This window comes from Phoenix dactylifera, chromosome 6 (genome assembly GCF_051530095.1).
Source record: "Phoenix dactylifera cultivar Ajwa chromosome 6, Ajwa_hap1_PhDact_Kaust_v1.1, whole genome shotgun sequence".
Taxonomy (NCBI): domain Eukaryota; kingdom Viridiplantae; phylum Streptophyta; class Magnoliopsida; order Arecales; family Arecaceae; genus Phoenix; species Phoenix dactylifera.
The window spans coordinates 721,929-744,968 of record NC_143195.1 but is presented as its reverse complement, the minus strand read 5'-3'; the positions used below and the strand labels follow the sequence as shown (position 1 = coordinate 744,968).

At 39.7% G+C, this 23,040-nt stretch overlaps 1 protein-coding gene and 1 long non-coding RNA gene across 2 annotated transcripts; one reads left to right on the top strand and one right to left on the bottom strand.

Annotated features, from left to right (window-relative positions):
• Positions 1–1,550: 1,550 nt before the first annotated feature.
• Positions 1,551–6,707, top strand: LOC120110910 (uncharacterized). Its single transcript, XR_005512035.3, has 2 exons — positions 1,551–2,427; positions 6,573–6,707. It is a non-coding gene; the product is annotated as an uncharacterized LOC120110910 (long non-coding RNA).
• Positions 6,708–9,588: 2,881 nt separating this feature from the next.
• Positions 9,589–13,903, bottom strand: LOC103712453 (cytochrome P450 86B1). The gene is made up of 2 exons (XM_008798977.5): positions 12,491–13,903; positions 9,589–10,335 (listed from the first exon to the last, which is right to left on the bottom strand). The coding sequence occupies exons 1-2, from the start codon at positions 13,742–13,744 to the stop codon at positions 9,949–9,951; spliced, it is 1,641 nt and encodes a 546-aa protein (XP_008797199.2). The 5' UTR covers positions 13,745–13,903; the 3' UTR covers positions 9,589–9,948.
• Positions 13,904–23,040: the final 9,137 nt, after the last annotated feature.

The following is a 23,040-nucleotide window of genomic DNA, read 5'->3' as shown; positions in this document are numbered from 1 at the left end:
GCCGTCATTGAGAATTTAGTGACGCGTGTTTTTGTAACTAATTTCGTGACGGGAGCTCCGGTCACAAATTCCGTATTAGTAACCGGAAACACGGTATAGTGACGGAAATCTCCGTCACTATACGCGTGTTTTCTGGTAGTGTTTCAAACTCCATGAGCTAGGGACAGAATCGGCCTAACTCATTGAATTTATTTGCATGCTCCAATTCTGTCATGTCATCCGTCTGCCTCAAAGACAAGAACTCGTTCTCTTTTGCTAATCTTACTGACTTAGAAAAATATTGTTCATAGAATGTTTTCTTGAACTCATCCCATGTGGTCATCCTCATTCTCATTTGCAGCTTTCATAGCCGTCCACCAAAACTCTCCATTTTCTCTCAACATTGGTCTAGCCATCCTGACCTTCACACTCTCAGGATACTGTAGTGCATCGAATATTTTCTCCATCTCTCGAATCTAGGTCTTTACGGATAGAGAATCAGCTTTACTCTCGAATATGGGTGAGTTGGGCTTCCTAAATCTCTCGTAATAGGACACCATAGGTGGTGCAGATCGGGAATCGACCTGTATCTGCTGCTGCTGCTGAGGGAGCCAAGCACCACCTGGCATACTCCAACAATGTCTGTCTGGGTGGCTACCGCGCTTGGAGCTTGCTCAATAGGCTGGTTGGCACCTCCTTTCATAGTCACTCTCGCTCCTCTCTTCCTAGCAGCAAAATTTGCCAAGACTTTCTTTTCTCTATTGCTCATTATCACTTATCAAAATACTAATATTCATCAATCTTCATGGTCGATCAATAGTATAATTAAGAAAATCTATCTTTTCTTATTCAACTACGCGGAACCTAACTAAACGAGACCTAACTACCTATTGCTAAACTTTAAGTTTTACCCATGATCAAACCTATTGCTCTGGTACCATATTTGTCATGACTCAAATTTAGAGCTTGTTTTGTTGCGCCCCAAATCTAGAGCGTCGCATGGCCATTCTACTATAGAGTATTATCCACAATAACACGAAGCCCATGATAACAATATTCTTTCTTGTAGCAAGATAAAATTTGTTCAATTTTATTTGCTAATCAAAAGAAAGTAGGTACAGATCATCTATATCAAATATTTGAGTATTCAAGACTACAACCCAAATTTAATAGTCATTGCTACAATTATAATAGCTTGTAATTATGCTTCAAGCTTTATTTTGTTTTCAACCTCCATTCATTTATTCTTTCCAGTTATTAGCAACCTTATTTATCTAAAAAAGAACATAAAGAGATAGATGAGCTTTAGGGCTCAGTAAGTAACCAAGCGCACCTTACCGAATCAAGCATGAGTTTTTTCATGTTAATGTATCATTTAAGAAAAATAACAGATATTCCAAAATATATATTTTATAACATATATATTAAAACAGGTCATAAAACAATGCATGCATAAATCATTTATTTTTCACAAACATGGTTTCAAGTTCATTTGGCATAAATTATTCTTCTGCCATTTAGCCATATCATTGTTCAAAACCTTGCTCATAGATTTTTGTGCTGCTATGGTCACTATAATCCTGTGACAGGGCCGCCTTTGTAACTGACAAGATTTCATAATTCATATTCATTACCCACTTTAACCCATTGGCAAAGGGCCATTTTTGTTGGATGCTAGCTCCAGGATATCTATTGGCCTCCATTTCTAGAGGCGGTCACAGCTATCTGAGAGTTTGTAAAATATTTTATAATTTTTCATAAATCATATATTTATAAATAGGTTGAAAATGCTAAATGGCATAGCAAAAGTTTAAAATACACAGCTATGCCGACTATGCAATTTTACTAAAGTATTCTAATCATGCCACATATATCATTTTCATGCAATTTTTTATAAATCATATGTAAATCATTTACAACAAGTATTTAGTAAAGATGCTATTTGGCCAAAAGTAAGGATCATTTTCAATCGTATGCTTAATCCTAATTTTTTTTAAAAAAATTGGATCCATCATATCAAATATAATTCATAATTTTTCTATAGTAAAAATTATTGAATAATTTTAACACTAATAAAGTTTGTGCCAAGGTCACTTACTTCTGTTTACCCAAAGATCCCTAGATTTGGTTGGGCAACTCTACTGTACCGATCAGTACCATAAAAAATAAATTACTTGTTATTCACTCTCTTTTTTTTAATTTATTATAGTTTATCTTATATATATATACACACACATTTTCATTTCTTCTTCTTCTTTTTTCTTCTTTTCTTCTCCTTCGTTGCCCTCCCCACTTTTCTTCCCGTGAAAGGGTCAGACCCCCCCATCGAAGCACAGGAGAGGGGAAGGGGCCTAGGGCCAGCAACGGTATGGCCAAGGGCCAGCGGCGCCCGCGGCCAAGGGCTTGTGGCGACCGTAACCAAGGGCAATGGCTGGGTAAATCCTCTTGGTATGTTTTTTTCCATTTTCTTCTTCTTCTTCTTCTTTTTCTGCTTCTTCTTTTTCCTTATCTCAGTGGCTCCTTTGCCGGATCTGCGGCCGAGGGCCTGCGGCGATCGCGGCCGAGGGCTTGCGGCGACTGCAGATCGGCCACCGGTAACTCCCTCCCTCTTCTTCTTCTTCTTCTTCTTCTTCTTGTTTTTTCTTATCCCAGCTGCCCTTTGCCGGATCCCGGCCATTGTCGATCAATCGAAAGGAGGGGGAGGAAGTGGGAAGGAGACGGGAGACCCTAACTCGCTCCGACGAGGCGTTGCGATCCCGATCCCCCTGGTGGCACATGTGAGGGCACAGTGAGCCCAAGCTGCCCAACAGATGAAGGAAGAGAGAGGGAGGAAGAGAGGAAGATGGGGAGGAAGGAGATGGAGTGGGATCGGGGGTTCTCATAACCCCTAGAGGGAGAGGATGAGCTCGGATGAATGGTCGTAATGGCCTAGCTGCCCTGGTTCTTACAGTCAAAGACTATTAGATGTGTTAATTTAAATTCAATTATTGGTTCTTGATTCGACGAAGGGCCTTTTTCCATTGTTGATGAAGCCGCTGGTAGAATCTAGTATTGAGTAGAGAATTTGGTTTTAAGATGCTTGCATGTGTTATCATAGAAGGCTTTGCTGATGGGTACAAGGAGTTATGGTATAGAAAGATCTGAAGAAGATAGTGGAGTTGATTCTATTCATAAAGATGCTAGCTTGGAGATTCTATTTATAGGGATGTTGACTCTAGGTCCTCTAATTTGTTGTAACTTGGAGTTCATCATAAAAAAAAGGTAGATTTGGAATTGTCTAATTGAATTGTCAGGAAACTTAGGGTTAACTCGATTTAGATTAGTTCTAGATTTATTTGGGTTCTAAATGCGTGGTGAAGCCTATGCAATAACTTCAAGCTAGCAATAGGCTTAAGAATTAATCATGACAAATGTGCTAGTTCTATTTGAAAATTTAAAATTTTGGATCTTCTTAGTTCTAACTCAAAGTGGTATTTTGGGCGGAAATTGTTTAGTGAACCTAGAGAATTTGGTGTGTTTAGATTAGAATGTGCGGTGAAAGTATGATGGTTTGAGTTATTTTGAAACTGGTTAGAAATACTAATTCTTGATCCAAAAGATACTATGATAGAAGAGTTGAGTTATTTATCTTCTAAAGGATGATTTTATTGATAAAGCGAAGTAGAATGTTGTTGATTCTTTGGCCAATTTGGATGTAGCTTTGCAATTTTTACTAGTGGGTTCTCCTATTATAAATAATGCCAGGAAGAACTTTGAGCATCTCAAAATTTAGGGGTAACAGATTGATGATCATTTGGCCGAGCTTGAATGTAGAATGTTTTGGCAAAGTTCTTCTTTTTGTAGCTCTGATATTGTTACTCCATTTGCTTGAAGGGCTTGAGGTTTTCCTAAGATAAAAGTTTAATCAATAAATTATAGGAGAAGTTAAGAGAAGAAAGAAGGCTGTAGATCATGATGAGCATCTAATGTTCAAGCCTTCTTCTATTTTTGTTAAGAGTGAATTGGGCCGATTATGATTTCTATGTAGAATTAATCAAGAACAATTAATGTTGTGGGCAATGAATTATGGTATTTTGGTTGGTGTTGTTTTGAAAGGGATAATGAGAACTTGATATGTATTGTGGTGGAAGTTTAGAGATGCCATATAATTCTTTATGTTAAGATCTTTTGAACCAAGCACTCTAAGAGGAAGACTATTTGGGAGCTTAAGGAAGATGTGATGGTTGCAAACTTTCAAAGTTTGAGCATTAAGTTAATTTGGAGGACAATTATTTTGAGGGGGAAGAGAGTGTGATGTCTAGTGCTTTGGCTGGCCCAACACCTGAGTCAGGCCTGGTCCATTGATATTTGGGACGGCTCAAGAGAAAAAAAAGGGAAAGGGGACGAAGTTCCTTTGTTTTTAAGTCGGAAGAGGAAACCGACTCCAGCTCCTCTTCGACTTCGTCGGAGATGGGAAACCTTAGCCTCCATCACCTATAAAGGCCTCTTCTCTCTTCCCTCTTCCACACACCTGCACCACCAAACGCCGGCACCTTCCTCTCTTCTTCTCCCTCCCGATTTCCCTGCACCCGCTTCACTATGCAAGCTCTAAACTTCGCCAAAGTTGAGGCATCGTCACCTTCCTCTCTGCTTTTGTCTGTCTCCTATAGCCATCGTCAATAGCAATTTTTCCTTGAATCCCTGGGATTCAACCAGATTCCTCTTCCCCTGTTTTGGTTTCTTATCACCTCCTATGCCGTGATTCAAAGATGGGGTCCTTGCCGGAGCTTTAGTCGAGCTCTCGGTCACCCCCCCATGGTCGGTGATAGAGCCATTGCCGGCCGGTAAGCCAGGTTGCTCTATCTTCCCTTGTTTTGAGCCGATCCATGGTCGGCTCCTTTATTCTTTCTTCACCGCCGACCAACGTGGGTGTTGATAATGTCATGGTCATCGCTGGAGGCCGGATATTAGGTTGTCGCCGCCGCCACTGCCGACCGTCGGGGCCACCTCCGTTCCCATCAACCACAAGCCTCCCCTATTTTAGAAAGGATGGAGTTTCCTCTCTCTTTTCTTCATCTATCTCTTCTCTCTCTTCCTTTTTCTCTCCCTATGCTTCAAAGAGGACCCAAAGAAGAATCTTTTTTCTCTCCGTTGTTCCTTTCCGCGCTCTTTCGTCAACCCCGTAGAGAGTCTCGGACTAACATCGTTGGGATCACTCTTTCATCAACACCCCTAACTCTTGTTTCATGATTTGACTGGTTAAACTATCCAGATCCGATCAATCCGAGTCGTCTAATGTTACTATTTGTTGGCCCTGTTCTTCCTCCACTCCAACTTTCGTCGGCCCTCTAACATCTGACATGTTACTCTTGCTTTGATTGGTGGCCGATCTCTTAATTAGATGAATTGGGATACATCATGCTGGCTAAATCTGCTTGCTCCGCACCGTCATTCAGCGGGCCTCATTTTTCTTCTTGTGCAAAATCTATTTTCATGGTTGACATTGGTTTAATATGTGGCCATACTCATTTGGACAAAAAGAAGCCTAACAGGAATTTTATACTCTAGTTCTTCAATCAAGGTAGAATCTTAATTTCTTATTTATTTATTTAATCTTGAGTTACATAGGATAGGAAAATTAGATGCAAGTGTAATTCAAATATTAGAGCTTCGAAGTTAAGAAACTATCAATGATGTATTTATTTCTTATGCTAATGTTTGGTCAAGTATGAGTTGGATTTATATTGATTGATTGGACATGCTAGGCATAGACTAGTAGACATTGTGACCGAGTTTGTCATCAATAGAGGTAACAATTTTTGCACTTGATCACCAATATATACATATTTATTGATTTATACCACTGGTTTTGTATTGTGAGGTTTATGCCTATAGATTTGGTTTGGCATGAGATGTTGGTTTATATGATTTTCGGTATGAACTTAATATGTGTTTATTATATGTGTTAACTATTGGAGATATGATTATATGAATTATGATTCTATCTATCTGGATATAAGGAATGCACTGTTTAATTAAAATTGATTTGATAAGAATAATGCATAATAATTAGACGGATAAGAATTGATTTGGACTAATCTTTGTTAGCCTCTACGGGCTTATATATGGGACAGCCTCCACAAACTTATATGTGGGACGGCCTCTCCGGGCTTATGCACGGGACAACCTCCATGGGCTTATACGTAGGATAGTCTCCACAGGCTTACGCGTGGAAACTTTGTTTATCAATCATGGACCAGGATATGATCATGGTTAGTCCAAAGCCGAAAAGTAATTATTTTAGAAACTGAAATTAAAATAATAAGAAACGGATGATAAGAAATATGAAACCAATGTTGAATAAAAGATTTTTATTTGTTGATATATTGTGATATATCTATTTTGATAGGCCGGATTTTGATGTATATTTTTTTGGATATTTGTCGGTTTAGTTTAGTTATACTTGATGTTTGAAAAATGATTTCATAATTTATGTTTTTATTTTGTTATTGCTTATTGTTATTTTCAAATTATATTATTATAATGATGTAAACATGTGGAGATTCTTACTGGGCTATAAAGCTCACACTATTTTTCCTCTTTTTCTTTCAAAGTTGCAGGATGCCTACTCATGGATAGGTCGGGCATGGAGCTTGAGCGATGGAGTCTTTAGTTAGTTAGTTTATTCTCTGATGCCAAACGAATAGTTGATTATCTTATATAAATGAATCAGTTTGATTATTCGAATATGGTGGATTTATTAGTTGGATTTTGTGGCTATTAATTGTTGAGTTATTAGATATTCATTTGGCCTAGGCTTTTCATGATCTCTAGGGCATTACTCTAGGGTTCATGCGGCAATATCATGTGGTCGACCCACGTAACGGGTTTGGGGCGTGACACCTAGTAAGCTAAATAACCATAACATTGTCCCACTATGTCCTTAAAAAGGCCATGTTAAAGCTAGAAATTAATGGAGGTATTAGCTTGTAGCAGCAACTAGTTGCCGGAGAAGTATATCAGCGCCAAGTAACAATCTTCATTCATGTAACAATTTTTGATGCAATTGTCTACCATGAGGTCTCTGATATACCTCTTGGTTCTAATTTTCTTTGTCTTTTCCTACAGTGAAGGCCTATTAAGCTACATGAACAGGACATTCACAAGGCATACTCAGCTTGAGTTGAAAAGTATTAGCCTGTGCCTGCAACTGGGTTTGGCTGAAAAGATACTAGTGGCAATGTATAGTTAGTTATTCCTTGCAATTTGTTATAAAGTTTATTGTGCATCCGGGCCTCGTTCCTCTTCTAGACTTCTATCTATTCCTGCAATGGAGGTTTCCTAAATTAAATAGCTGGAACATTTCAGGCCTGTTTGGGTATCAGAATCTCATAATCCGAGAATGCTAGCTTTCCCCCGGGAAAACAGAAAAAAAAGGTTATCCGCTAGGTAGGAAAGGCTCCAAGAAAAATAAAAAATTCTTATAGTTTAAGAAGGTTATCAGCAGGATCAAAGGCTATGAGATTTCAGCCAAGATTTCTCCATCCTATTTCTCAAGAAGGTTTATGTTCAATGCTGATCGAAGGCTTGAACAATCTCCATCAATTTGAATCAAACTCAGTTTCTAGATGAAACCTTCTAACAATTTCAAATCCCAAAGTAATCCATATTAACCAGTCCCAGTCTAAACTTTACAAATATTTCTTATACATCCATCATATGGTTTGATCTTTGCCCACACATCCTTACCTGACCCAACATAACGTGGTCTAGCCAGATGGTGTTTGGTTGAAAAGGTAGCATTTGGATTAGTTTGAGTTCCTCTTGAGCTTTATGGTTGGAAAGATTACTAAAGATTTGTTTAGATATTCCTACAGGATCGGACCGTAAATGCTATACAAATGGAGCTTATTGGCCCATCCGTTTTGTATTTTCCAATAGCATGTCCAAATCCAACTTAGATCCTAGCCTTTGAAAGTCCAGATCCAAGCCTTTGGACTGCAAAAAGTTTTTTTTTTTCTTTAGAAATATTCAAACATGCACTATCTTCAACGGACTGACCTATCTAATCTTTGATTTATTTGATTGTGAAATGAAACAAGATTAGCTGACCATATTGCTCATAGTCATCGAAAGAGCTAGTGGTGATGGACATGCACAGCTAACTTCTTATAATAACGTTACGTAACCTCATACATATCGATTCCATCATTTTCGTATAATTAACTTAAAAAGCGAAAGAAGCGTAAGCAAAAAGGACTTTTGGTTGCCTGGTAGGAACCTCTCTTCCCGAGATGTGGTCGACATTTGAAACGAAGATAGATTTTTTTCTTTGGTTTATAAAAAAAGGGATAAACCAAAGGAACAATTCAATGCATCATAAAAAAACCCACCCCGGGATGCCTTTGCATCCTTATCCTCGTTGTTTGGTCCAAGCTCCATAGAGCATGCCTTGATAATAGAAATTTCAGAAAGAAACCTTCCAATTTAAATCTTCAAGCCTTAGAAGCCATACTTTATGCACATAGTTGCGAATAGATTGACAGGTTGAGTTGGGCTTTCTAAGTTGTGTTGCACCTCGGGTTGTATTCCTTTTTATTTAGATGCAAAAGTAAAAAAAAGGGGCTGACCTACTCACAACCATAATGATATGTTTTTCCTACAAAATAATGAAGGATATGCAACTAATATCTCAATATGTGCTATGCCCATGAATGTAACGGGGAAGAAATCAAGGTGTCAAAGACTGTCTCTCTCACGTGGAGTTGAACGAGCCAAAACCCAAATATTAGCATTACATAATAGAGTACATGATTTGATTTGTATCTTCTAATTTTTATTTATCATTCTCTAGTGGTTGAATCTCAACCGTAAAGTTTTGATTAAAAAAAAAAAAAACTCGGCCATCAGATAGAAAACAAGCAACATGGTAGTTGGGTTAGAAACACAGGTTATTAATTTAGCATGATGTGGAGGGGAGTGGGCCTGATATTAATCTCTCACTTCATCTATTAAATCTTCACTGAAGAAATTATACCCTATACCATATTATTGTGGACCATGCCAATCATCTCGTCTTCTTTCTGTAGGCTCTATTTATCAAACACTTATCTTGGTGATTGGCCCACAGCAAAAAAAATAAGGTAATTGGCACAGTGCAAGGCCACCTAAGTTCATGTAGGGTAGGGTACAATTTCTCATCTTCATTGAGTCGCCAAGACCAAAGATAGCACATCCAGCCTCCGCATTCCCTCTCTCTTCCTCTCTTTCCTGCTTTGCTCCAACGGACAATCCTCTTTACCACCCATTGTTTTTTTTTTTTTTTTGGGTAAAAAACGGCATTCATATAGCTCTTACGTGGATACAACCAGCCAAGTTAGAAGGAATAAATTGATACAAAGAAAGTGGGATCTCCGCTACACTAATCCAAATGATCTTACCGGAGTGCCGAGCAAAATAGAAGGTGACTCAATCAGTATGTTTGTTCGCCTTTCGATACACATGTGCCGCCTGGAAGGAGATCATTTGGATCTCCAAGCGCCTGCACGTGCCCATGCGTGCATCCAAGAGATAGAGATAGATATACACACAGAGGGGATTGAGGTGATAAGAATGAGGAATTAAGCGATATTTATTTAATATATGAGGTTTTACTTTGAATAATTCATTAAAAACGTTATAGCTTTTACTTGAGGTACAATTGGTTTACAAGAGTAGATTGGAGCCATCCATAAAACATATGGTTGGCTTCAAAAAAGTATAGAATACTGAAAGAAAAGCCTTACCGTAAAACTATGGAACTTGACGATATCAGTTTCGTCACATCAAACAATAAACAAAAAAGAAAAAGTTCCCACCGGGAGGCTTTTGAACATGATGACATCTTCTATCCTACTAATTCAATACCCATGTATCTTAAAAACAGATCAAAGTAGAACCTTAATACGGCTTTCTGATTTAAGCCTTTGAAGCTTTCACCTCATTTATTTACTATTTTAAAAGCTTGGTGTCATTCCTTCTGGAGAGAGTCACCTTCAAGCCGTGCTTCATGTACATGGTTAGCGCCAACTTGGGGGCCACTGGGTGGTTCTCGACCACCTTTACATGGTATCGATAGAGGATGGAAGCTGCGGCAAACTTCATCTGATAGTATGCAAAGTCCTTCCCCAGGCACAGCCTCGGTCCGCCATTGAAGGCAGCAAATTTGTATGCAGACTCGCTCATGAAGCGGCCATCCCTGAGCCACCTCTCTGGCTTGTAGTCCCTGCAGTCCGTCCCCCATATGCTCTCCATTCTCCCCATAGAGTAGATGGCATACAGAACCTTCGTTCCTTTCTTCAGTACAGTACCATCAGGAAATACATCATCCTCTACAACCTAAGCCAACACATACACGCATATCATTACATTGCAAATTAATGGTTTTGTTCAAACTTGGCAATTCCATAATTTACAAGTATAGATTGTGAAGTGTTCGCATAATAAGGTAATTGTGGAATAAGTTCATCTTCAAAAGATACAAAATTTTCGTAAATTATTAGAATTCTGTAGTTTCAAGGTTATCTATTGCTCTTCGAGGACCATGCAGAATGGAAAAAAAAAGAAAAATGTAACTCATGCAAACCAAAATGCATGCAATAATTGTTATGTTTGATTTGGTGGCAAGTCATCTTTGTTTCATGAATTAATAAGCACCCTTCAGAAGTTCAGCTGAGCATCACAGCCGATAGCAGCTTTGCACACGAGCAAGACGGGTGCCATGCATAGGATAAGACCAAAGTTCAGGTTAGGTAGAACAGATAATCACAATAATTAATGAGGTGCAAGGGGCTAATTTAATTGGTTCAAGTATAAAAAGGTCTTAGATGGACCAACCCATAGGACTTGAGGTTTTACTTTTATTGCCCATGTTTTAAGGTGTAAGGAAGGCCCGGCCTCCTGTCTTCGACTGTGATGCTTCACTTACAATAATTATAATTCTCTTGACTAAGGGCTTGGAACTGTCTAAAGATTAAAACGTTTAACTAAAGAAATAATTAAACAGTCAACTACCATAAATCTTCTGCAATTACTTTTGCTATGTGCCGCTTGCGCATTGGATATATGTAATCTTGTCCAACGAATGGATTAAACAAGCTGATTCTTCTTGAGAAAAACCTCCTTTTCCTAACACAAGAAGCAGTTAATTAAATGAAAAAAGATATATGTTCCCAGGCGAGGCCTCTTGGGCACTGATGTCGCCCAACCTAGAAGATTAAGTTCATCTCATCCTTAATACCCAGGGTGGAGAAATGATCTAGAGGACTTAACGTAAGAATTGAAGAACAAGGCCAAGAAGCTGCTTTCGGAAGTTAAATTGGGTGATACCTCGTTATTGATGTTTGTAATATTCCTCGTGCAACAAGGGTTAGGTCACCGCCGTTTAAGAAACTTTTCTAATAGAGAACTTGGAAGAAACTGGATGAAGGGCCCCACGATTTGAGCGCTGGGAACTCCCTCAAAGGTGAGAGCACAGGTGGCCTAACCATGCTCTATAGCGTAATTACTTGGGACGGTTGTTGGTTTAGTATCGCTCTAACCACATAATGCCCGGTGCACTTGTCACCAACTGGAGCTAGTTTTGACTTGTCTAACTTGATGTGACGCCATATTGATCGATACTAATGTGTCTGGAAGCATCAATCTTCAAATTCTTAATGGACACTGACTTGGAGTATTATTATTATTATTCATAGGCAGTGACTTGGTGAGCAACTTTGTAAGACGTGTACAATGATGTGAGCATGCACTATCAACGATGAATTCTCCTCCTTTGGATGGAGTTGGATATGCCCCATCAGAAAGAAGTGCTACTACTGGCAGTGGCTGTCATACACTTGTACCTTGAGATTTGCATGGCAACCATAGCACTTTCTTTCGAGCTTGAAATCCATGTCAATGACATCCCCACCTAGGAAATTCTCTCTCTCTCTCTCTCTCTCTCTCTCTCTCTCTCTCTCTCTCTCTCTCTGTATGTATATATATATGTATGTATGTATATGTAAGTATGTATGTATTTATGTATCTATATGTAGTTGGTATCTTCAGCACAAATTAGTTTCAACTACCCAACGACGCAACTAAGCACGGAACCTTCTTGCATGCTTCGTATGGTACTGGTATTTTTATGTGGGAAAAGAAAAAAAGAAAAGAAGAAGAAGAAGAACATGAACGAGTGTCATGATCCTATCAACATATCACGTCCTTTACATGCACATAAATCAGTACATCGACACAAAAAATCCATGTCTGCACATCCATAACCTCTCTCCGATTTCTATAATATAGATAGATGGCTATTTCTATGCGCACGCATGCATGCCTATGAAGGAAGCCAAGCATACACCAAATTAGATATAAATAATGAAGACGTAAAGCATCATCCAGCCAACTCAATATCAACATTAATATCGATGGGAAATAGAAAACAACTCATGATACGTGTGCGTGTTAGTGCAGTGTGCCCAAAAATCAACTGCTAGCACGTACGTACCTCCTTGTGATCCACCGGCACCGACGGATACAGGCGTAGAGCCTCCGACAGAGCCGCCTGTAGATACTCCATCCTCTTCACCTCCTCCGGCTTGAACATCAAATCCTTCTCTCCTTCGACCCCCTCGCCGTTATATCCTCTCTCCTCCAGAATCTTCCTAAGCTCCCCAAGAATCCGGTCCTCCACCTCCGGGTACCGGTTCAAGAGCCAGAAGAACCAGGCCAGCGCCACCGACGACGTGTCCCTTCCGGCGAGTATAAAATTCACGCACACATCCCTCAGAAACCCGTCGGAGAACGCCGTCCCGTCGTCGTCCTTGACCCTCATGAAGACGGTCAATAGGTCGGACCTCGCCGGCTTCTTGTCGTCGCCGGACTCCAGCGACAGCTCCTTCTTCCTCGTCCGAATGACCTCGTAGGCGAACTCGTCGACGCGCTTCAGCGACCGCTTGAGCCTCCTCTCGTTCCCGAGGTCGAGGAAGCGCAGAGCCTTCCATATGGCGGTCGGCGTGACGAATCGGATAATCGTGGCCTCGGTCGCATCCTCGAAGGCGCGAGCGAAGGGGATCTCCGGCAGCCCGGGGCTGAGGCACCCCGGGTCGACGCCGAAGGCGATCATGCACACGTTGTCGAAGGTCAGCCGCAGCAGCAGGTCCTGGAGGTCGATCGGCGTACGGTTGTTGTGGGCGGACTCCAGCACCGGGAGGAGTCTCGAGTGGACGAGCTCGTAGAGGGATCGGACCGTCATGGACCGGAACTCGGCGGAGTGGAATTCGAGGCTTGCTATCTTCCTCTGGCGCCGCCACACCTCGTCGTCGGCGCTGAAGATGCCGTCGCCGAGGAGGTCGCGGACGGTGCTCCGGAAGTACCCGCCTTTGGGGAAGTTAGAGAACTTGGTCTTGAGGAGATGCTCCAGGTTGCGGGGGTCCGCAGTGACGACGCACTGGAGGTTGGTGAACCACGGGCCGCGGAAGATGAACGTGCCGCCGAGCCCGTCGAGCACGCCGGTGATCCACTCATACATGTCGTGGCGGAGACCGAGGATGAGCGACGGCAGCATGCCGACGAAGGGCCATACGGCGAGGCCCTGCCGCTTGCTCTGCCGCAAGGCATGCAACGTTACGAACATCGACAGGGCGAGGAGCAGCTCGAGGACTTGGATCTCCGCCGGCAAGAGCCAGAGGAAGCCGAGGTTGGTGGTGGAGGCACTTCGGCCATTGGAGAGGGTGGCGGTGGTTTGGTTGCCGGAGTTCATGGTGTTGTTAGAATGAAACGAAGAGATGTGAGGGAGTGAAGGAGAAGTGCATGGTGCGGGTTGTGAGGGTTGGGGGTCAGCTGCTGTTATAAGGACTTGGGGTGGGGTGTTTCGTGGAGTGGCTGCGTCTTTTGGGCCGCTTGATTTGGTGAGCGGAAAGCGGCAGGGAGGGACTGGGGTTGATTTCGGCTTTTCCACCGAACCGGTCTTTTCTTTTGGCAAAGTCCATGGTTCCTTTGAGGGGTGGGGCCGGCATGGTACAAGGAACGCGGTCAAGGCATTTGGTTCCACGTGGAGGATAGGGGGTGGGTGAGGGTGGCGTGATTGCCTTTTTTCGTTTTTTTTTTCAACAGGATGTGGAGGATAGGAATTAGGCGTGACTCCAGGATGGTGGCCAAACACAACGGCCTACTGGTGTGTTCCGTTTTTGTTACCGTCTAATTTTACCAACTTCCTTTAAGTTAATTTTACAGTTGCCGTGAAAAGAAGAAGAAGAAGAAAAAAAAAAAAAAAAATCTCGACACTCCTTAATATATTATTTTTAAGATGTATTCATACTAGATGTGCATAAGCCAACCATAGCGGAAAAAAAATATGGGTGACAATGAAGGCTAATAACTTAGTTAGAATCATCCTACTATAAAGTTCTATACTTTAATCTTTCGCAAGATTATATATATATTTTATAGAATTGCTGAAGAAATTCCACCTTTTTTTTTAGATTATTGCTGCGAAATCTCCATACCTTTTAGAAATTATTCAAATATGATCCTAGGTAGTTTCCTGTCGCCATAAGTGCACCACTAGCGACATCACGATATGCAGCATACCTCAAGGTGCGCTAGTTGTGGCACCATATGTGCCTCAATACAGTTCGAGAGTGCACATGGAATTAATTATGTTGATTGAACCATATACTTTCTCTTGATGCTTTATAAGTTACATGGAATTAATTATATTGGAATTATGTATATATGAAATCTACCATGATGCAACAGAACCAAGCTAAGCTTGGGCTTGGTTTCACAACAAGCTCGTTCAATCTCATTTATTTCTCATTTTGAGACATGGCACAATGGTAATATGCTATCTCTAGTACTTCTGAATCTTAGATCTTTTCCAAGAGTAATCCCTTAAAGAAGCGTACAATTGCCAACCATTAAGCTAATGTCCGATTGACATTTCAAATTTGATGATATGTTAGAAATGGACCAAACTTGGAAATTTCTAACTCAGTTTTTCTCAAACATTGGCTCAATTGAAAATACCTCGTTCATTTACATTCGAGTCTTGAGCAGCCCAAAGCTCCACTTGGCTTTGCCACCTTTATTTTATATAAGAAGTTTAAAATAGTTTAAATAAATTTTAGGATTAATAACACGATCTTAACATTAGTATACATTGTACCAGCTGGAAACTATTATATTGTAGTATAATATAATGTAATATTGTAGTACTATGATATAATGTTATAAAATAACATTATGATATAATATAATATAATATATAAAATAGAGTTAATTATTATTGTACAATATTTTAATATAAAGTATTATAATTATTATTATTACATATTAATATATTATTACATAACAATATCTTTATGGTATTTGTTTGTAGGTATTTTGATTATCACGAAAATTTTATTAAAGCCAAAATAACTTTCTGACATTTGCCGGCAAATATTTTTAGGAAGAAGCTCCATCTTGGAGCTTCTCTCACACAAATTTTTGAACTTTTTGGCAAAATCAAAACAACTCCTAAATTTTATTACCAAATATCACTATATTATTGAAAAGTACTTTTGGAGGTTCAAAAAATACTTTCTGGCTCTCTAAAAGTTATCAAGCACCCTTAAAAGTTACAAAAAATAAGGGTATTTTTTGTCCAATGAAAAATGGGTAGATTGATAACCTACCATAATAGAGAGTAAGTTATCAATCCCCTATATATATATATATATATATATATATATATATATATATATATATATATATATATATATATATATATATATATATATATATATATATATATGTTATGCACAAAATCTGAAAATTCAGGGTCACAAGCAATTGACATCATTTCTTTTTTGATACTCCATCATTATATTATATCATTAAAAAAATCTCAAGCAAACCTTCATTTAGCTGTAAGACAAATAGGAAGGTTAAAGAAATGGCACCCTCCTGTGGATCCAGAGCATCATAGATCTAGATTATAAGGCTGCATACTTTGCATCGTGATGCCTAAATTTTATTATAAAAAGTTGGCAAGAAAAGTCTTCGCACTACGCTTAAGAAATACCTTAAGAACCTATTTAGTTTGCTGAAAGAATTTACTGACTAAAATATTTTTTTCAAAAAGCTGATGCTCAAGCATATGATGCTCAAAAAAATAGTTTTTGCATGTTTGGTTGACTATAAAAAAAGTGGCATATTATAGAGTGGCTTATATTTGATTGAGCTGCTATTTGTCTGAAAAAATTGTGTAAAATACTTGTTCTGTCTTTAATAAATTTTTTTCTTTTCTATTCTATCTAAAAACTTAAAAATATTTTTAGTAAAAAAAATTATTCCAATTTCTAGCCGGTAAGAAAATATTTTTTTTATGTCTCACATATATTTTTTTTATAAAATATGGAAATCTTATTCGCATAGAGAAACTACTTTTTATTTTATTTTTTTAAAAACTTTAATTAAATATAAATCATCCTTCCTTTTTTTTTCTAACCATCACCTCCATTTCTCTTTTGCTTTACTACATTCTTTACATAATGCATTTACGTCCTATTGTGCGGACCCTACCAAGAAATTGACGTGGGACTGATACAATAAGGATGTTTTGTACGTGAAGGACCATCCCTATCGGATCATCCTGCCATGAAGAAAGCAAAATACCTAAAATTGCACCATGTTTTGTATATTATACATACGATATGCTATATTTAATCGCCATCTTTATGGGTGGTAATTTATGATTTAATCCATTAATTCGACCTACGAACGATCTGCTTTAAGTTTAAGTTAAAATATCTAAACATTTTGAGTTTGACATAAATAAATTTGGATCATAAATAGATCAACTTATCTAAACCTATTTATTAAATGGGTTAGGTACAGATTTGGATCTTTAAGCCGTTTTTTAAAATTGGATAATGTTATGACCCGACCTGTTTAACATATTTAAAATAATTTAAACTATTTAAAATATGTTTGATCCGATCTGCTCAATCTATTTAAATTCGCTTAACTCGTTGAAACAAGTCTAAGCTATTTAACTTGACTTGATTTGTTTAATAAATGGGCTATATGGGTCAGGTCTGAATTATCTGTTTAATAAATAGGTCGGATTTAAATTTAAAATTTTGATCTATTTAATAATCGAGCTGGATTGGAGTTGATGAATTTTTGATCCGATCCGCTTCCAACCCAATCCACATCTGATTTTGACCTAATTTGATTGATTGCCACCTTTCTTCTTCTATAATAAGGTGATTTTGCGATGATGGAAGCTGCAGGGTACTCTGCAGTGAAAATACGTTGCGAGGATCCGAAATCTTTCAGGTTGACAAGTTAGCACGCAGGTGAAGTATCCTTTTTGCATTTATTTCAGTAAGCATAGAATACTCCTCCAGCTGATCCTTCGTATCCAGGTGGAATCCTATCCATACTTGGCCCCAACTTGCAATCCAAGCTTTCTGAAGACCATGAGGCTAGTTGCGTGATTGCAACCGGCAAAAGCGACTTCAGGCTCGGATATCGGATTAGTAGTAGTCCAACATTCGCACGGCCCCTTGTCTACTCCAAGAGGATGACGCAAGTCTTTTTCCCGAGCCAGCATGCTTGAAGTCTTCAAATTGTTTTTAATGGTGATGGTTGGGGCGTCACCATTACGGGTTTCTTGTTAGTGTTGATGATATTGGATTGTTTTGATGATATTGTCTATAAAAAAAAAAGAAGAAAAATAACGTCCAAGTTATCAAATCTTGCAGGCTTTAGGAAGCTGTGGCCGGCCATGACACAGACGCCTTCCTGCTCTCTGTCTTCTTTTTTGTATGTGTGTGTGTTCTCTTTACTCTTGTTTGGCTCCTTGTTATCCCCATCAAAGTGTCATTCATCCATTAATAGCCATTGGCATCTTTGGAGCGGTTGGAGCTGCTAACTAACACGAGGATTAGCCCCTCTTCCTCTCCAGACCACACCAAACCTCTTTTGAACTCTGACCAAGAAAACCATGAGCAACCAAGCAAATAATATGCACATGATTCTTGAAGGGTCCATCATGATTCACCATACTGACTGATATTAACTAGGTTTTCTAAGAACTTGAGAACTCATCCCACATTCTGAAAATTGCTAGTGACTCAAAATTAGATGATGAGTTGCAGCAGCTATTGCTAGCAACCCGACTGTCGAACTTGGAACACACTTCTGGATGAGTCGATATTGAAATCTCGATTCGGCCATTTCGATGGTTTATATCAGCGGAGGGCCGACCAATCAAGAGAATGAGGAAAATGATCGGGCGCTGGTTCAATCGAACAGAATCCATGGCATGGAGTTGCATTTTGAGTTGGTGATCAAGGCACAGTGCATATTGGAGGTAGTAAGCAAACTGACAAGGAAACCATTCTTGCAGTAAATGAGATGATGATTCATACAGAATTATTCAGCAAAATTAATTTGCAGAACTAGAGGCCTAGATCTGTCCGTTTTCAAGCCTTAATGGAGGAAGGCTCAACAGTTTCTGGTGACCTACCTCGATCTGTCTAATGCTGTGGGCTTGTTTGAAGCCCTTTTTTCTGGGGGCATTAAATTTTAGCTAATTCTTAGTACTCACCATAAAGAAGGGGACTAAAGGTCACTTCTTGATAATTTTGGTGATGTGCATGCAGCGGTGCCTGTGGAGGGAGGTTGGCTGTTCTGGCCCTAATAAAGTGTGGAGTGATTGATTAAAACTCCATTTGATTTTGATGAGCTCAAAGCAATTGAGTATATCTTGTGATTACTAATGAATTCAATTGAGTGTTTCAGTGAAAATCCTGTCCAAGTGTTTCTAGACTTGGTTCATAGTATTTTGGATAAGTTAAGAAGTCTGCATGAACCAATGTCTGAGACTCGAGTCGACTCCCGAGTATCACGAGTCGACTCCAAGCGTATCAAGGTCACTGGCACGAGCACGAGTCGACTCCTGATCAGTACGAGTCGACTCCGACTGAAAACAGACAGAAGGACAGAAGAGCAGTTTTTCAGGTCTGAGATTCGAGTCGACTCCAGTGGAATGCGAGTCGACTCCCAGCGGTACACACAGAAAAAGTCAGAGAGCGTTTTATGGACTCTGAGATTCGAGTCGACTCCAGTGGAACGCGAGTCGACTCCCAGCGGTACACAAAGAAAAAGTCAGAGAGCGTTTTATGGACTCTGAGATTCGAGTCGACTCCCGCAGTACGCGAGTCGACTCCGAGACTGTGCGACCATCGACAGACAGAAGACCATGTTACTGCCTCTGAGATTCGAGTCGACTCACAGACAGCTCGAGTCGACTCCAAGACAAGCTTCACGTCAAAAGGCAGAAGACCAACTTTCGGAAACTGAGAGCCGAGTCGACTCCAAGAAAGTTCGAGTCGACTCCAAGACTGGATGAGCCAAAAGACAGAGAATCGGGAGTTCGGGCTCTGAGATTCGAGTCGACTCCCAGGACAGTCGAGTCGACTCGAGTGGACAAAATTCAAATTTGGATCCACGGACTACAGAGGATGAGCCGACTCCAAAATTGCCAGGTCAGCGCCAGAAGTTGGCGAGTCGACTCCGGGTCAAGACGAGTCGACTCCCAGTCAAGACGGCAACTTTAATTCAAACTGGGAACAGTTGCCGAGTCGACTCCGGAAAAGCTCGAGTCGACTCCTGCTACAGCCGAGTCGACTCCTGATCGCGCGAGTCGACTCCAACCCACCAACAGTCACATTGTCAGGCTGCGCAGAGTGTGCAGAACGGCCAGAAAAAGCAGAGTAACGGCTAGTTTCCGTGGGGGTTGGCTTAAATAGCCACAGAAGACTGTAGCAAGAGAAAGAACACACATTCCACTCCTAGCATTCAAGTCTTCAAGCTCTCTAAGTGCTCTTCAACGAGAAAAAGGGAAGATCTGCATTTACTGCTCCACCAACATCTTCCCAGCATTCAAAGCTTCCTCCTCCTGCTTTCAAGTCGATCACTCTTTCAAGAGGAGACCGGAGTTCCAGAAGCCACACCTCTTCACCATCTTAAAAGCGTTTGAGGGCTTCTAACTCCTTTACGATTATATTGTTTTAAATCTGCTTTTTGAGAAGCTATTTTCTGTTTTCTTCTATCTCGTGTATTTACTTGATTCAATCGGGGGATTGAATCAAGGGGATTAAGGTTGGTTGGTGAGCCGGTTTAAAACCAACGAGTGTAAGGGTTTGATTGTGATCCCGGGAAAACAATCGGAGTGGTTCTAGTCGGTGAGCCTGGGAAAACCGACCGAGTTCGTTGTGAGCTCGTAAAACAACAAGTTCGGTTGTGAGCTTGCAAAACAACCGGCTGTAATCCAAGGGGGTTATAGTGAAATTCCCAAGTGAGACTTGGGGAGTGGACGTAGGAGCAAGGGTTAGCTCCGAACCACTATAAAACTTTGTGTTTGTAGTGCATTGTCTCTCATCTTCTTCCCCACACATTACTCACAGCACTTAGCTTTAATTAAATAACTGGCTATAGTATTTAGTTAATCATCCACAAAGTTTTAATTAGCTAATTTAATTTAAAAACCCAATTCACCCCCCCTCTTGGGTTGTCTATCTGGGCAACAAGTGGTATCAGAGCCAAAAACTCTTCCACTCAAGAGTTAAAAGATCAAAATGACAACCCCATTTGGATCTTCTCACATTGAGGGTCAGTCCACCCAAAGACCTCCTTTCTTCAATGGATCCGACTACTCATACTGGAAGGCTAGGATGAGAATATTCATCCAAGCCCAAGACTATGAGATGTGGACCATTGTAGTAAATGGCCCATATATCCCATCCACATATGTAGAGGGTGTTAAGGTACCCAAACTAGAAACGGATTGGGATGAACATGACATGAGGAAGGCACAACTAAACTCTAAAGCAATGAATGTGTTTTATTGTGCCTTAGACCGTAATGAATTCAATAGAGTTTCAACTTGTAATTCTGCAAAAGAAATTTGGGACAGACTTGAAGTGACCCATGAGGGCACGAATCAAGTCAAGGAATCCAAAATAAACATCTTGGTTCATAAATATGAACTATTTAAAATGGATTCAAATGAAACAATCACAAGCATGTTCACTAGGTTTACTGATATTGTCAATGGCCTAAAAAGCCTTGGCAAGAACTATACTAACAGTGAACTTGTCAGGAAAATCCTTCGGTGTCTACCAAGGTTGTGGGAAGCCAAGGTGACGGCGATCCAAGAAGCTAAAGACTTGAACAAGCTTCAACTTGAAGAGCTCCTTGGATCCCTGATGACGCATGAGCTTACCATGAAACAACACAACGAGGAAGAGTCCTCCCATAAGAAAAAGGTAATAGCTTTAAAATCTACTTCTTCTAACAAGGACCTGTCTTGCAGCAGCAGCAGTGAAGAGGAAGAAGATGAGGAAGATGGTGGTGAGGCACTTCTTGTGCGCAAGTTCAAGAAGTTTATCAACCACAAGAAGACGTATCATCAAAGGAGAGGTCCCTCAAATTCCTACCGCAGAGACAAAGGTAAGAAAAGGGAAAATGAGGGGATTGGGTGTTACGAGTGCAAGAAGCCGGGACACATAAGAGCAGAGTGCCCCTTACTGAAGAAGGGGAGTAAGTACAAGAAGAAGAAGGCACTTGTCACCACCCTATCGGACTCCGACGCATCATCTTCATCATCGGATGAAGAACAAGAAGAGAAGGCCAATTTCTGTTTCATGGCCAACGAAAATGAGGTAATCTCCGATACGCATTTTGATTTTACATTTGATGAACTTTATGATGCGTTCAATGAATTAATGATTGAGTATAAGAATATAAATGTTAAAAACAGAGAACTAAAAGTAACTAACCAAAGTTATATTCATAAGCATGATTCATTAATTAAGGATAAAGATAATCTCACCAAAGAAAATCTAGAACTTAAGACAAGCAACCAACTCCTAATTAAGAAGACTAACACCTTAACGAAAGATATTGAAAAACTAACAAAGGAATTTTTAGATCTCAAAAACCATAAACAAGTCTTAAACAAGGATCTAACTAAAGAGCTAAATGATCTAAAAACCGAAAATCAGACATTAACTAAAGAACTAAACAAGTACAAACCCTTAGTTGAAAAATTCACATATAGTTCTGAAAAGTTAAACATGATACTTAATAATCAACGAGCCGTATTTAATAAAGCCGGTTTAGGATATAAACCAAGGAATAAGCAAAAACTTCTTAGTAACTTCTTTGTTAAAGCTGGGGAAACAAAAACTAAGAAAATAACCTGCTTTTGTTGTGGTACAGTAGGCCATAAAGCAAATGTATGTAATTTTAGGAAAACTAAAACTAAAAGAAAAATTAAAAGGGTATGGGTTCCAAAAGGAACCAACTTGACTAACCATGAAGGACCCAAGAAAACTTGGGTACCTAAGATGACATGATTTGCTTGTGTAGGAGTGTCTTGCAGCCAAGGTCAACAAAAATTGCTGGTATTTGGATAGTGGCTGCTCAAGGCACATGACGGGTGATAAAGACCAATTTTTCACCCTTGAAGCTAAGAAGGGAGGTGCTGTGACGTTTGGAGACAACAACCAAGGTCACATCATTGGTATTGGTAAAGTTCAAATCACCCCTTCTACTTTTATAAATAATGTTAGATATGTTGATGGTCTTAAGCATAACTTGTTAAGCATTAGTCAATTATGTGACAAAGGATATGATGTTATGTTTAAACCATCACTGTGCATTATAACAAATACTAATGATAATAGTTTAGTTTTTAAAGGGATGAGACGTGAAAATGTATATGTGGTAGATCTAGAAGACCTTACAAAACATAACCAATGTTTAGTTGTTAATGTAACTAAAGAAAATGATGCTAGTTGGTTATGGCACCGTAAGTTAGGTCATGCAAGCATGGACACAATAACTAAACTAGTTAAAAGAGACTCCGTGATAGGTTTGCCAAAATTAAAATTTGAAAAGAACAAAATATGTGAAGCATGTCAATTTGGCAAACAATCTAGAAACTCTTTTAAATCCATAAAATGTGTCTCTACTTCTAGGCCTCTAGAATTACTA